This window comes from Perognathus longimembris, chromosome 1 (genome assembly GCF_023159225.1).
Source record: "Perognathus longimembris pacificus isolate PPM17 chromosome 1, ASM2315922v1, whole genome shotgun sequence".
In the NCBI taxonomy this organism is placed as follows: domain Eukaryota; kingdom Metazoa; phylum Chordata; class Mammalia; order Rodentia; family Heteromyidae; genus Perognathus; species Perognathus longimembris.
The window spans coordinates 143,714,796-143,731,135 of NC_063161.1; the positions used below are offsets into that span (position 1 = coordinate 143,714,796).

General features: G+C 43.0%; 1 protein-coding gene across 1 annotated transcript in view; it reads left to right on the forward strand.

Moving 5' to 3' along the window:
* Positions 1-16,340, forward strand: part of Snx30 (sorting nexin family member 30) — a 94,355-nt gene that overhangs the window by 31,123 nt on the left and 46,892 nt on the right. Inside the window, exon 2 of the mRNA XM_048339363.1 lies at positions 10,756-10,947. Coding sequence (XP_048195320.1) covers positions 10,756-10,947 — 192 coding nt within the window. The remainder of the gene's footprint in view (positions 1-10,755; positions 10,948-16,340) is intronic.

Sequence of the window (16,340 nt, forward strand, 5' to 3'; positions counted from 1 at the left end):
TCTGCTGCTGTGCTAAAAATGCCCATGTGAGCAGAGAAGACTGACACAATACAACTATGTAACACTTAAGGGTTACGTTTTGAGAAATAAATCATACTTGTACTTACACAAAGTCTGCTACTTGGTATTGGCCCTATGCTATAAATCTGTACAGCGTGTTATTGCATTGAGTACATGCATCTAAATATATCTAAACATAGTGAGGGTACAGTAAAAATATGGCATAAAAGATACAGAACAGCTGGGCACCAGTAGCTTATGCCTGTAATCCTAGCTACTTGGGGCTTAGATCTAAGGATTGTGTTTCAAAACCAGCTTCAGTGGAAAAGTCCATGAAACTTTATCTCCAGTTAACCAGAAAAATGCTGGTCTGGAGATGTGCTCAAGTCGTAGACTATCATCCATGAGCAAAAAAGCTGAGTGAAAAGGTAAGGCTCTGAGTTCAAGCCTTTTAACCAAAAAAAAAAAAGATATAGAACAGGACATCTCTATAGAGTGCTTTGGAGCTTGCAGGACAGAAAGGTGCTGGATAACTCTGGACAAGTGCCTGTGAAGCCTTAGACCTTATTACCATGCACTACTTACTGTAGGCTGTGCAACCTATGTACTCAGACTACACTAAACTCATAAAACATTCTTAATAGGGTATTGTAACTTTTTCCTTTTTTAGTCTGAGGTTTGGACTTAGGACTTCATGCTTGCTAGGCAAGTGCTTTACCATTTGGGCCATGCCTCCAGTCACTTTTTGTCTGTGCTGGTTGGGACTGTGATCTTCCCAGTTGACAGGTGGGCACCGCTGCACCCAGCCATTATGCTTCCTTTGTAGCTGGGATAACAGAGCATGCCACTGGGCCTAGCTATGAGTTGAGATAGAGTGTCTTGAACTTCTTTTTAACCCCATGCTCTGTCTTTAAACTGCAGTTCTCCAGTACTTACAATTACATGCCCAGCCTTTCCTCTTTACAAACAACTTCACAAACTTAAAAAAAAAAAGTTTTTGCAAGGATTTATTTAGTATAACAGGGCTATAGTAGAGAGACACAGAAAAAGAGTGAAACGTTTCCTGCTTCCTGTGCAGGAAATAGGAATTAAAGACTCAAAATAAAGGTCCTTATCTGTAGCTTTATACTTTCTGGGCTGTGTAAGCACAAGAGATCTTGTCAGTCTAGCAATACCTAGCCCTTAGACAATGGTTTTAGATGGGCAAGGTGGTGAGGGAGGCCTAACCCCAAACTCAGATGACTTTTAGGACTTTTTGTCAGATCTGTTTTTTCATTCTTGCTGTATTTACCCACTGTGAAAAATTCCAAGATGTGGGCTGGGAATGTGGTCTAGTGGTAGAGTGCTTGCCTAGCATGCATGAAGCCCTGGGCTCGATTCCTTGGTACCACATACACAGAAAAGGCCGAAAGTGGTGCTGTGATTCAAGATGTAGAGTGCTAGCCTTGAGCAAAAGAAGCTCAGGGACAGTGCTCAGGCCCTGAGTTCAAGCCCCAGGACTGGCCAAAAAAAGAAAGAAAAAAGAATTCCAAGATGTTTGCCATTTCAAGGAAAGATGACTTAGTCCCTTTTGTGCCTATAAATCATATGACAATATTAAAAAGGAGGTTTGGTAGGAAGTAAGCTTACCTGCTTTTTCAGCCTTCATGGTTTTAACTTCTGAGTCTAGTCCTTTTGATAATAGTTGAAAATCATATCTTGTCTTCCCCCCAAAGCAACTTTGGTCTCTTTTGTCCCAAAAGGATGTCCAGAAGGGCACAGTCTATCTTCTATAGTTGCTTCTGCTGAGATTAGAAAAAGAGAACCAAAAAGTTGTTTCCCTACCTGATTTAGGAGGTGACATGGGAAATACATTTGGTAGGAAATTCAGTTGATAGGCTCCCACCATCAGGATCAGCACAGAATCAGGATCAGAAGACATCCAGTTATTCTTTTAACTTTAAAGTTAGTTGATCTTTGGGTCTTTGCAGTTTCAGCAACATCAGTTACCATGCTGCTGTTGTGAGATCCAGTTCCTAGCTTAGGCTTGCCTAGGTTGTGAGATTCAGCTCCTGGCCCAGGCTCGTCAATCTTTGTCACTGGAGGAGGGATAAGGGTTTCTCTCAACTTTTCGAGTTTCCAGCTTAAATCACAGGCCCTTGCAGTCTACTCATGAAAAGCATTTCAGAGTGTCTCACAGAAAGGAGAGTCTCATGAGGGTAAACATTTTTTAGCAAGGATTTATTCTAATAAGCCCTTGTATGATTGGGTGTAGAAATGACAGTGGAAGAAGGACTGCTCACTGGCTTCATGTGTTTTCATTTGGCAGGATCCTGAGAGCAGCGTGGAGATGGGCAGGCAGGAGAGCCGAGTTTCACATTGTGTTGTATTCTGGATCTGTGCCTTTGGGGGAGGTTTACTATTTTTTTGAAAGTTGTACCTTGGCTTTTCTAGTACTCCAGATGGCATGCATGTACTTAGTAGAGGCATGATCTTGGCAGTTAGGGACGAGCTTTCGGAAATACCTCTCTCTCTTGAGTGAGGGTGATTGCTCAGCCTGGAATGTCCAGGCCAACCTCTTCCCAGCCTTGTTCTTGCATTTGGCAAATGTATGCATTCCTCTCTTGTCTCAGCAGAACCAGAATATTTTGTGTTCATAGTCCCAGCTAGACTGATTTGTTACTAGCCTTATATTGGCACTTCGGCTGATCTATTAAGGTGTTCAGTGTATACTTGAAATAGTGCGTCCTCAGAGGGAATGCCCAGGAGTCATGGCTAAATTCGGCTGAGAGGGAAAATCTTAGATCCCAAGAATAATAAGAATGTCTGGAGAAGTGATTGATGGCTTGGAGATTTATAGAAAAAGCGAATAACAGATTCTGGAAGCTTTGCCATAGAATGTAGACTGGGGATCTTTCATTTGACTTCATTTGTGGTCATAATAGGAGATCTTATTTTGCATTAGGCCAGTGAGTGGATTTTACTTGACTGGCAGGTTTTCTTATAGAAAAAGAAACTGAAGGGCTGGGAATATGGCCTACTGATAGAGTGCTTGCCTCATATACATGAAGCCCTGGGTTCGATTGCTCAGCACCACATATATAGAAAAAGCCAGAAGTGGCGCTGTGGCCCAAGTGGTAGAGTGCTAGCCTTGAGCAAAAAAGAAACCAGGGACAGTGCTCAGGCCCTGAGTTCAAAGCCCCAGGACTGGCAAAAGAAAAGAAAAAGAAACTGGAAAATATTCAGTTGCCAAACAACTTCATCAGCCAATAGATAAAGCTTTGAAACTGGTGGTCTCTGAATCGACATCTAAAGAAACTTTTGCCTTATAGAGTCAGAGTTCAAAGTAGGAAACTAAACCTGTTGAGGGATGATGCTAGCCTAGAAACCAAACTCTATGGGCCTCAGGAATTTGGACTGTGCAAGCAACCTTAGAGGTCCAAAGAAGACTTGATGTGAGGTTTCTGGGAACAGTGGTTGGGAAACTGAATTTCTTACTAACAAGCAAGTAGAGTCCAGAACTTGAGACGTATTAGTTAAGACACATTGGAGCCACTTGAAGGGGTGGAGAATGGTCATCTCTGCATCTTAAAATTCTCATGTTTAAGTATGTAGACATTTTAGTACATATGTACAAGTCAGGTCTATTATGGTAATAACTCCCCAAATTCCAAGGTTGAAACAGACATTCCTTTGGGGGTCCTGTTGTATGTCAGTGGCTGAGAGTCAGCTGTGCTGGCTCTCTGTGAGCTTTCTTTCTATTTGGTAGGAACAGTCCCATTGGGATGTTCCCTCCCCGGATGCAGAAGAGAAGGAGTTAGAGACCTGCTGGGAATGCACAATGGCTGGCCATTGGTCAGAGCAAATTACATGGCCATGGCCAAAGGCAGTGGGGTGGGGATATGTCTGCCTATAGGATGTCATTTGGCAATAATATGAATATCTGACCCTCTTTAAGGAAGAGGGGCTAATTCTCGCAAATGGTGATTCAGTCTGTCATGTCATCTACATCCATTATGTTTTTCACTAAACATTATCTAGTGAATCTAGCAGTTCAAGTTTACCATTTTAAAATACTTTACATCAACTTACTATTAGGTGTATTCAATTTTAGATTAATTTGGAGGAACTTGATCTGTTCCATGAAATGGAGTGGCCAACTACTGCACTTCGCAGATATCTTGTATGCCTACTGCATTGCTTACAATTCTTTAAGTCGCTTTGAATAATGAAAAACCAGTTATCAAACCTTGTATTAGTACTTGTGCCTCCAAATGCTTCAGGTTGTTGCTATTTTATTATTGTTGTTAAGATACAATTTACATGCCACGAAACTGACCATTTAAAGATAATTGAGTGATTTGTAACATACTTACAGGCTTGTTGACCATCATCACTAACTCCAGAACAATTTTGTCACCTCCAGTATAAGTCCCGCCCTCATTAAGCAAGCTGTCTCTCTGCACTCTACTCCCCCTCCAGGGGGACAATCAAAAGTAATTTTTTTGTCTCTTGAAGATTTGTCTGGCCAGGTGCCAGTGGTTTATGCCTGTAATCTATAGCTACTCAGGAGGCTGAGATCAGAGGATCATGGTTTAAAGCTAGCCCTGGCAGGAAAGTCTGTGAGACTCTTATCTCCAATTAACTACCAGAAAACAGGAAGTGGCTCTGTTGCGCAAGTGGTAGATCACTAGCCCCAAGCTGAAGAGCTCAGGGACAGCGCCCAGGCTCAGAGTTCAAGCCCCATGACCCACAAAAAAAAAAAAAAAAAAAAAAAAAGATTTGTCTGTTGTGCCAGTAACAAGGCCTGTAATCGTTGCTACTTGGGAGGCTAAGATCTAAGGATCATGGTTGGAATCAGGCCTGGGCAGGAAAATCCCCTAGAGATTCTTTTTTTTTCTTTTTGCCAGTCCTGGGGCTTGGACTCAGGGCCTGAGCACTGTCCCTGGCTTCTTTTTGCTCAAGGCCAGCACTCTGCCACTTGAGCCACAGTGCCACTTCTGGCTGTTTTCTATATATATGGTGCTGGGGAATTGAACCCAGGGCTTCTGTATACGAGGCAAGCACTCTTGCCACTAGGCTATATTCCCAGCCCTTCCCCTAGAGATTCTTATCTCCAATTAAAAACTCAGAAACAGGAAGTGGAGCTGTGGCTCAAAGTGGTAGAGTGCAAGCCTAGAGCAAAAAAGTGGTTGAACACTGGCCTTGAGCAAAAAGAGCTCAAGGACAGGGCTTATACCCTGAGTTCAAATTCCTAGATAACAACAGCAGCAGAGATTTGTCTGTTGTGATATTTTATATAAATGGAATAGTACATGATGGCCTTTTGTGTCTGGCTTCTTTCACTTAGACTAAGGTTTTCAAAGATCATTGATGAAGTTTTATGATATTCTTTAACATATTTATGAGTTTTCCTCTTAGAAATTTTTAATTTTAATGGAATTGACATTTAACAATGAATAATATCAACCAGCCTTTCTGTATCTGTGGACACAGTTATTGTCTATGATTATAAAACAGTGCATTAGTATGAGAATTGTATTAATAAAATTTCTTCCTAGCTGGCAGAGGCGGTTCACACCTGTGATCCTAGCTACTTAGGAGGCTGAGATCTGAGGATCAGTGTTCAAAGGCAGTCCAAGCAAGAAAGTCTGTGACTCTTATTCCCAATTAACCCCCCTCCAAAAAAAAAAAAAAAAAAGCAGACATAGACCTATGGCTCAAGTGGTAGAATGCTGCTCTAGAGCAAAAGAAGCCCAAGGACAGTACTCAGTCTCTGAGTTCAAGCCCTAGGACCAGGACACACACACACACACACACACACACACACACACACACACACACACACACTCCTTCCATGAAATTCTTGCTTTCCTTGAAATTCATTAAAAAATTCTTTTAGTGTACTGTTAGCTGTTACTTCATTAAGCTTGTGTTTCTTTCTAATTTCCTTTTTGTCCTAATATTATTGATATCAGAAATTTATAAGGTAATTAATATGAATCTCACACTATTTGAATAAAATAGGACTTACTTGTAAAGGTTCATTAGGTCTCAGATGTAAAACTACCTTTCACTGGGGGTTCTCTGACAATACCAGAAGCCTCTAAAGTTGGATTTTGGCTATTTTTTTTTTTCTAGACACTACCTAGGTCATACGGATTTCCAGATTTGTTGATGTAGTTATCTGTAGTATATCCTTATAATTTATAATTACATATAGAAACAAGACTGATATTTCTCTGTGGTTCTTTCTTTTATATTGGCCTGCTTTCTAAGTTTTTATTTTTCATACTAATCTATTGGAAGGATTAAGTTTGGGCTTTTTGTTGATAACTTTTGCTCTTGTCAGTTTAGAGTACACACTTTAAATTTTGTTCTCTACATGTTTTAGTTTTTTTTTTTTCTTTAGGCCACAAAGTAAATGTGGCCTAAAGTGTCCTGTCTCATGGAGTAAAGTCTTTTCATATGTATTTTATCTGCTCTCAGGATTTTGTGTTACTTCATGTTTCTGTGTCCTTGGGTCTGCCTGATGGGATAATGCAGGCTTAGTGTTTTCTGGTATACTTGTGTCTGATGAGGTCATAGTGCAGGCCTGCTATTAGCCTCCCACCAGAACAACTGGATTCCTGGATTGCCTCTGTCACTACTTGATGTTGTTAGAATTGTCTTCTTGGGTCCTTAATTGCTACCCAGTGAGTGATCTGTCAACAGAGAAAGATGACGTTGTCCTGGGCATTCTGGCCCAGTGTCTGGCACCCCTGTAGCTTGGCATACTTCTGTTTTTGCAGGTCTCTCCATTGTCAAGCCCTGCTCTCCAGCATTTGTAGCTTCGTTGGTCTTGTGCTTGCTTGTTGGACAGGCCCAGGACAACTGCCCTAGGTGCCTCCTTGCACCTCTGACCTTTATCTCACCTCTATTCCCTTTATGGGGGTGAAGCCCTGTGGGAAGGGTGCCCCCTGCTGGCATTCCTCACTTGTGATACCTGCCAGTGCTTGACAGAACTTTGTTCACAGCAACCGGAAACTCAGGTGGTCATCTTTGGTCCTCATTGTCAGGCGCTCCACATCTTACTCCACATTGACTATTACATTTTCAAATTAGGGTGCATATTGGGGAGGGGTTTAGGACATTCCTTACAAAGTAGCCTCAGTGGCTTGCGTTAAAGATACCTCTTAGTTGTCATTTCCAGTTGTATTAGCAGAAAATCTTACTTTGCATAACATCCTTCCCCAGTGTCCAATATTGAGGTAGAAAAGGGGGAAAAGCAACCAAAACTGGTAGTCAACTCACTGAATAGAAATCTAGATTTATAATTGTTAAATGAGTGTAACATTATAACTTACATGTACAAACAATCATTTCCTGGTTTTGTACCTTTAGGCCCCCCCCCCCCCCCCCCCGCAACCAGGTTTCATTGTATTTTTTGTTCTACTATGAATGACCTTTTTTTTTTTTTTTGCCAGTCCTGGGGCTTGGACTCAGGGCTTGAGCACTGTCCCTGGCTTCTTTTTGCTCCAGTCTAGCACTCTACCACTTGAGCCACAGCGACCCTTCTGGCCGTTTTCTATATATGTGGTGCTGAGCAATTGAACCCAGGGCTTCATGTATATGAGTCAAGCACTCTTGCCTCTAAGCCATATTCCCAGCCCTATGAATGACTTTTTAGAGAACATTTTTTATCCTTCTCCAAATAGGTTTTAATTTTAACTTTGCAACAAAATCTACCATCAGAAGTCTGGTTTGTGGACACATTCATTCTTCAGGTGTCTTTTGTACCTGGCAAGAGGGAGGTAAGTCAAGACAAGCCAGGCCGTGTGTTAAGAGAGCTATCACACTCCCCTTAACTATAAGAACTCTGAGAGATTTTGTCACCCTCTTCTGCCCACATTTCTCCAAGAGTATCAAAAAAGGGAAATTGGATAACTTCAGAAATACTTTGTATGGGGCTAGAAATATGGCCTAGTGGCAAGAGTGCTTGCCTCTTATACATGAAACCCTGGGTTTGATTCCTCAGCACCACATATATAGAAAAGGCCAGAAGTGGCACTGTGGCTCAAGTTGGCAGAGTGCTAGCCTTGAGCAAAAAGAAGCCAGGGACAGTGCTCAGGCCCTGAGTTCAAGCCCCAGGACTGGCAAAAAAAAAAAAAAAGAAATACTTTGAATGTGTAGATGTGCGCATGCACTGGCACTGGTCCTGGGGCTTGAACCCAGGGCCTGTGTACTTTTTTGCTTAAGGAATTCTACCACTTGCCACAGCTCTACTTCTAGCTTTTTGGTGGTTAATTGAAGGTGAAAAAGTCGTACGTATTTCCTACCCAGGATGGCTTTGAATCATGATCCTCAGATCTCAGCTTCCTTAGTATCCAAGATTGTAGGCATGAGCCACTGGCACCCAGCTGACACATTGGTTTTTATTTCATCCATTTGGCTCCTAATATATACCACTGTTTTGGTCCCCCCCCCCTTTTTATTGTAAGAACTGCCTAGGCAGCACATTATTAACTTTAGTTAATAACATTAAGCTTCATTCTGTACCACACTGTTTTCATAAGTCATATACTTAATGTAATATAGAATATTGCTGGTGGTTATGTTCATACTCTGTGTGACTGATATGACACAGTGGCGGATCTCAAGACTGAAGTTCTTGCTGGGTGTAGTGATGGGAAATGTGGTGACCAGATGTGCCTTGGCAGTATGAGGTGGTGGCGTTGCTGCTTACAAATAAAACCAAGTGCTCGTAGCCCTACAGCTGTTCCAAAATATTCGAAGGAAAACCCTGACAGTAGCGCAGGTATTTTCCCAGAAGGAAAGAATATGTAGCATGTGACAAAGTCTGATTGACTGGCTCTGGCTATGCACATTGGCCGAGACATTGTGACCTTTCTGTGGACTGTTCCTGGAAGGTTATTGACCAAGTTCCCCAGAGCAAAGCTTAGGGAAATTGGCTTTTCACTGTAAACCTGGGGAGAGATGGCAAAATGTATGTGTACACACACACACACACACACACACACACACACACACACACACACGACACAGTTGCAGTCACTGGGGACTCAGTGTTTGTGGGTAAATTAAATGTGTAGACTAAATGATTAAAGCTGTGAAAATGACTTCAGTGCCTCTGCCTTCTGAGTATTATGAAGGGAGTGACTAATTCTTCTAGGGAGTGGGTCAAGGAAAGCTCAGGAGAGAGCATCTGACAAATCAGTAAGACATTAGGAGACTTCTGCATTAAAAAAGGATGAGGGCTTTTGAAGTAAAGACAAGGTTTGGGACAAAAAGGTAGGTTCTGGAATAGGCCAGAGGGAGGTTGCTAAGACCAACCTTAAGTCACATGGCACTGAACTGCTGTTGGCTTGTTTGATCAAAGATTTGAAATGTGTGTGTGTGTGTGTGTGTGTGTGTGTATGTGTGTGTATGTACACTGATCAGCTGCTTCAGTGGAGCTTCTCTGAGGTCTAGGGCCCTAGTGTTCACTTCAGGGTGAACCACTGTGGGCCTCAGGTTAGAATCTAAGTATGGAAATGACGAAGGCCCCAGGGTTATCTCAGAGCTCTAGAGACGATGACACCCCTTGCCAGATACTCTGACAGTGGGTGTGACACTGTGAGAAGGCCCTGGCTTCCTTCCATACCACAAGCAGCAATTAAACTTCTACCTGCCCATCCTTAATTATTTTGAAGTAAATACCAGACATCATTTCATCTATAAATACTGTATTATATATTTCTAAAAGAAGCCTTTGTAGAATCGTAACACTTCCATCATGGTACCTAAGGCTGCATCACACCTAGTAACAGTAGCAGCCAACAGAGCCAGACTCACATTCCTGTGAATAGCTCAATATTTTTCTTTTTACATTGTGTTTTATTGTAATTGGTGACAAATGGGTTAAGCCTATACCTCCACAGTGTGTCTTCCACATTTATCTTCTTCCTTATTACTTTTTAAAGAATCTTTGGTTCTCTTAGTTTCACACATGGTAAGGTTTTGCTAATTGTACCCTCATGGCACCACATATTATATCCCATCATGCACGGTGTGTTGTTAGTGAATTCCTGTTGCATACAGAAACTTGTTCAGGTTTTAAATTCAGGGCTTGTTTGCTTTTAGCAAGCATACATCATAGGCAGTGGGGATATGAATTTCTTCCCAGAGGTACATAATTTTTATTTGTGTGTTAAGTATTTCAGAGGGCTTGACCCAGGTAGTAGGGCTTAATTAAGAAAGTAGGGACAAGGGGCTGGGGATATAGCCTAGTGGCAAGAGTGCCTGCCTCGGATACCCGAGGCCCTATGTTCGATTCCCCAGCACCACATATACAGAAAACGGCCAGAAGCAGCGCTGTGGCTCAAGTGGCAGAGTGCTAGCCTTGAGCGGGAAGAAGCCAGGGACAGTGCTTAGGCCCTGAGTCCAAGGCCCAGGACTGGCCAAAAAAAGAAAGTAGGGACAAGAATCCATGGTGTTCTCATAGAAGTCTCTCTTTCTCGAAGTCTGACCCTGGTAGGACTGTGATCCTCTGTCCTGGACTCTTTGCTTGCTTGCTCCTCTGAGGCTTGCTGGAAGGGTAAATTGCTGGGCATTTGGTCTAGAATGCTACCACACTTGGTTTCTCTCTGTCATGAAAACACATGTTCTCTGAAGAACCATTGAGTAAGGAGAGGCTCTGAGGTTTTGAAAGTTATATTTGTATTCTAGAGCTGTTTGGGGGTTTGATTAAAGCAGCTATTACTGCTGTTCTCCATCATGTGTTTTTTCTTCTTTTAGGATCTCATCTTGCCCAACGGTGGCACTCCAGCTGGCACTTCAAGTCCAGCGTCTTCATCATCGCTTCTAAACAGACTGCAGCTTGACGATGACATTGATGGTGAGACCAGGGATCTGTTTGTCACCGTTGATGATCCCAAGAAGCATGTGTGTACGATGGAGACCTACATCACCTACAGGGTCACCACCAAAGTAGGTCCCTTTGTTTTAAAATGTCCAGTGTGAGGGCTCCTGGAGATCGGAGTCCTACCTCTGTGACTTTTGCCTTTGCTTTTTCTCTCCCCATCGCCCTTATTACAGTTATAGATGTGGCTTTTGGAAAGAATGACTGTATTAAAAAGATTTTATAGGGCTGGGGATATAGCCTAGTGGCAAGAGTGCCTGCCTCGGATACACGAGGCCCTAGGTTCGATTCCCCAGCACCACATATACAGAAAACGGCCAGAAGTGGCGCTGTGGCTCAAGTGGCAGAGTGCTAGCCTTGAGCAAAAAGAAGCCAGGGACAGTGCTCAGGCCCGGAGTCCAAGGCCCAGGACTGGCCAAAAAAAAAAAAGATTTTATAGCTGGGCGCCTGTGGCTCACACCTGTAATCCTAGCCTACTCTGGAGGCTGAGATCTGAGGATCATGGTTTGAAGCCAGCTTTGGCAGGAAACTCCATGAGACTCTAATCTCCAGTGCATTATTCAAAAAAACTCGAAGTGGGCTGGGGATATAGCCTAGTGGCAAGAGTGCCTGCCTCGGATACACGAGGCCCTAGGTTCGATTCCCCAGCACCACATATACAGAAAACGGCCAGAAGCGGCGCTGTGGCTCAAGTGGCAGAGTGCTAGCCTTGAGTGGGAAGAAGCCAGGGACAGTGCTCAGGCCCTGAGTCCAAGGCCCAGGACTGGCCAAAAAAAAAAAAAAAAAAACGAAGTGGTGCTGTGGCTCAAGTGATAGAATTCTAGCCTTGAGCAAAAAGAAGCCAGGGACAGTGTTTAGTCCCATACATACAAACCCCAGGACTGGCCAAAAAAAAAAAAAAAAAAAAGTTCAGGGACAGCTCCCAGGCCCAGAAAAAAAAGGGGGCGGGGATTTCATACAAAATCACCAAAGTCCTGTAAATACATTTAATCCCCATTAATACTTTCACTTATTTTTTTATGATGATATACTATTTAGCATGGTCATGTGAGATTACTCTGAATGATTATTTATGGATCATTGTATAAATCTAAATCCCTGTAATGAGACCCTGATTATAATTTGGCTTAATTGAAGGGGACAAGAAGAGGACTGGAACTGGTGACTTCCTGTGTTGTGCCAGTCAGGTAGAAGGCAGGGTGCTGAGATAATGGATTAGCTTTTTTTTTTAACCACTCCTAAGAGTTGTGTCTTAGCCATAATTACAAAGATGAGGAAACTGAAACAGAAGGCTTGTATTTTTGAATACAAACGGTATTCTTGCATACAAAAAGAATACAAAATCAGCAACCACGATTCTAACCTTTGTAGGATGTCCTCTGGGTATAATTGCACTTATTAAAGAGAGTAGACTTATTTATTTTCCTGTGCTGGGAAGGACCTCAGAGCCTTGTACCTAACAGCTCTCTACCCCTGAACTCTACACCCTCCCTGCATGGTTGCTTTTTCACTTTTGATGTCATTCATTCATTTGCTCATTCATTCATTTATTTATTTATTCATTCATTCATTTACATATTTGAGGTACCCCTGAAATCCTAGACTTGGAGCAGGATGTCTTGACCGTGATAGTGGCATTTGGACCGGATAATGCCTGGCAATGGGCTGCCCCAGCATAGGATATCCAGTATTGCCCCTGGCCTCCATCCTCTAGGTGTCGGGAGCACTTCACCTACTATAGCCCCCACCTGAGACAGGCAGAACTTTCTCCAGATGTCCTTAACATATGCTGAGGAACAAAATTGCTCCCTCGTTAAAAACCACAAATCTAAATTATCCTCATTATTAAGGAGAAAATTTTTATCACTTATGGTTTTAGAGGGAAAGAGTTTCATCCCGAAACCTATTCCCTGGTATTGCCTCTGCCACAGACACATAATGAAGAAGGAATTATGGTGGCAGAAGTTTTAATAGATGGTGGTGCCTTTATGTGATATGTTGAGAAGCGCTCAGATGAACCTGTCTCTTGCCTCATTGTGCCTTCTCCCCTTCTTATTGTAGAAAACATTTATGTATTTGTTTGCTTTTTGGGTGGAATAGGGTCTAGCTATATACCCGAGGCTGGCCTCAAACTTAATCCTCCTGCCTTGGCATCTTGAGTGCTGGAATCATAGGTGTACACTACCATGCCTGGCAAAAGTCTATTTTTATTAGGAAACTTGAATAGAGGGCTGTATCTATTTGAATTATTTGAAAAGGGAAACAATGGAATATGCTCAATTTTGTTTCTTCATCTTTTGTTGGGTGAAAATGTTATATTTTTGCAATTATATGAGTAATATACATTGTCATAAAAAATAAAGAAGCAGGGCTGTCAACATGGCTCAGATATATGGTGCCAGCCTATTAAGCATGAGGCCCTGAGTTTAAAAAATGATTTTTTTTCCTAAGCAGGCACCCAGTGGCTCATACCTATAATTCTAGCTACCCAGGAGGCTGAGATCTGAGGATCTCAGTTCAAATCCAGCCTGGGCAGGAAAGTCTGTGAGACTCTTATCACCAATTAACTACCAAAAAGCTGAAAATGGAGGTGTGGCTCAAGTGGTAGAATACCAGCCCTGAGTGAAAAAGCTAAGGGTATCCAGACCTTGAATTCAAGCTCTAGTACCCACCCCTCTCCCCCCCGTCTCTCTCGGTCTGTCTGTCTGTCTGTCTGTCTCTCTCTCTTTCTCTTACACACACACACACACACACACACACACACACACACACACACACACACAAATGCATGAGAGGCAGACAGAGAGAGGGAAGGAAGGAAGGAAGGGAGGGAAAGAGAACAGTTGTAAAGACTAATCAGATAACTTAGTTGTCTTTGTCCTTCTCACTTAGACATGCTTCTCCTAGATGAACTAGGCATGTCTTCTTCCCCTCCTTTGCATTCATGTGCACATAGACACAGAGAAGGTCTTGCTTCATTTTCCCTTCCACTTGGTAGTATGTTTGAAGATCTTTCCCTGTCCTTACAGCTGTATCTTTCAGCCTCTGTGTAGTTATTTGGTGATGGCGATGTTTACACAGTATCATTTGAAGACATTGAAGCCTTCCTCAGCCTTTTGGTCACTATTCTGCCCTTGGATTACGCTGGGATATCTGTCTGTGCCCATGTCTTCCTCATCGCCACCCTGGGCAGGTGCTTACACACTTCCTCAGAGGTTCTAGAGTGATGTTTCTGCTGATAGGTCTAGCAATTATTTCCATTTGCTTATTTTTTACTCTGTAGCCCGTGAAATGTGAAACCTGTTTTTCTTGAATCGGCGCTGTAAACAGCCAGGTGGCAAGGTGACTGAGCCGCTGGCACAGCAGCTCTTGTCTCCCGGGACATTTTTCACTGCTACTCGACCCCTATGTCCTGCAGTTTACCCCGTCCTCCCCCCCACCAGAGCAGATCCTGCAGGACTGCTCTTGAGGCCACCACTCTTGCTCCCTCTGCAAGGCCTCTTCCGTTCTTCCCTCCCTACCGGTCCCCTTCATGTCTTTCTTTCTGTCCCTTCTCTTGGGGTTATTTACTTACCTTTGAGAAACTGAGAGTAACCTTTCCCAAGTTCCAGTCCCATGTTTCCACCCAGCTGTGATGCCAACTCCACAAGATAAACTTGTGGATATTTCTTTTATGAGTTATCATCTCTTCCACTTTTTTCTCATACTGTACTAGGATTTGAACCCAGGGCCTTAGGCTTGCTAGCTGGAGATCTGTCACTTGAGCTATGCCTCCATCCCTGCCTTTTGTTGTTGTTGTTTTTAGTGATGGAGTCTAGCAAACTTTTCTGGCTTTTTTGGGCTGGTCTTGAACCAATAGCCTTCTTACAGTAGAAACTTGTGTTTTATATAATATATGTTCATTGTAGAAAAATGAAAGTAAGCTAAATCAATTTTTAAAATATAATAGCCAGAAATAATAACTTCCTTTGCTATTTTCTGTAGTACTTTATAAAAGTGAACATTTTATGTGTGTGCAGTTCCCTTAATATATTGCAAGTATATAGTTAGCCCCTTTTCATGCCATCATTTCTAAGACTGTAGTAGTGTTCTCTTTTGTGTGTGCGCAGTACTGGGGCTTGAACTCATGGCCTCGTGCTCTTGCTAACCTTTTTTGGCTCAAGGCTACCACTGGAGCCACACTTCTGCTTCCAAAAAGTGTTCTCTTGTGTGGATACACCATCACTTATTTTGAGCTAAGTACTGTAAGGATATAATTAATCTTCACAATGAAGAACAATACCAGTAGTGGTAATAGTTCTTTATAAATGAGGAAACAGACACAGTCATTAGGAAAACTGCTAAAGCGGGATTTAGTGGCTTATGCCTATAATCCTATCTACATTGGGAGGCTGAGATTGAGAGGATCACAATTCAAAGCCAGCTGAGGCTAACCTAGGCAAAAGAGAGACCCCAGGTCAACCAACAAGGCAGACATGATAGTTCACATCTATGATCCTAGTTACTCAACCCAGCCCCTTGTTTTTATACCTCAGTGTTAGAGGCTAAATGCTGATTGCAGGTGAGGCTCATGAAGGGGCTATTAGGTCTAGAGCACTTTATTGGTGGTGCGTGCAGAACCCAGGCGGCAGCAGGTTCGGATGAAGGGGAAGTAATGATGAAAGGGTGTGAGGAAAGCAAGAGTGAAGCATGGAGCAAGAGCAGAAATGACGCTAGGCTTCACCTGCTAGAAGGGCGTAAAGACAGTGTGCCAGGCCCCAGTAGGGAGACCCACTTTTCCACAGTTCCTGGAAAAAGAAGGGAAGCTTTTGTGGCAGGAAGTTGAGTAATTGTTTGCTTGTCAATGTACTTTCTTCTCAGAATTAGTGGTGAGGTAGTTTGCTGAATGTGAAGGGGACATTTGAAGTGGGCTTTTTCTGTATGCATTTGAATAGCCAGTGTGGAACTGAGGGAGCTAGCAAGCAAGAGGAATTGGAAAGGTTGGTGGTGGTTGTGGAATTTATTGGGTCACACTGTGACTGAGCTCACATACCCAGATGTGGTACACACAGATTTGGTGGCTGCATTTTTGCCAGGTTGGATGAATCGGCAGTGAGGAAGGTAGCCTTTACAAAAATGACAGGTTGAAGAGCTGAGCTGTGGAATTGATGGGGAATAGGAGGAGAACAAAGACATGAAGAAACAGAACATCAAGAGACTTCAGGTCTCCCCAGGAGGCTGAACAGAGTATGGGGAGGGGAATAGCCTGAATGAAACTTGGGGGAGTGCTGCTTAGAGGGAGATGTGTGAACATCTGTCTCCTGGCAGAAGTTCTGTCTGGAGAGGCTGAGTAATGAAGGGAGAGGCTAGCTTAGGGACAGGTGCTGGATGTAGGGACCACCCAGTTCTCAAGGGCACCTAGATTATTGCGGGGAGCTGGTGGTGGCTGCAGATCCAGGTACCATGTACTGGGGGCTTCCAG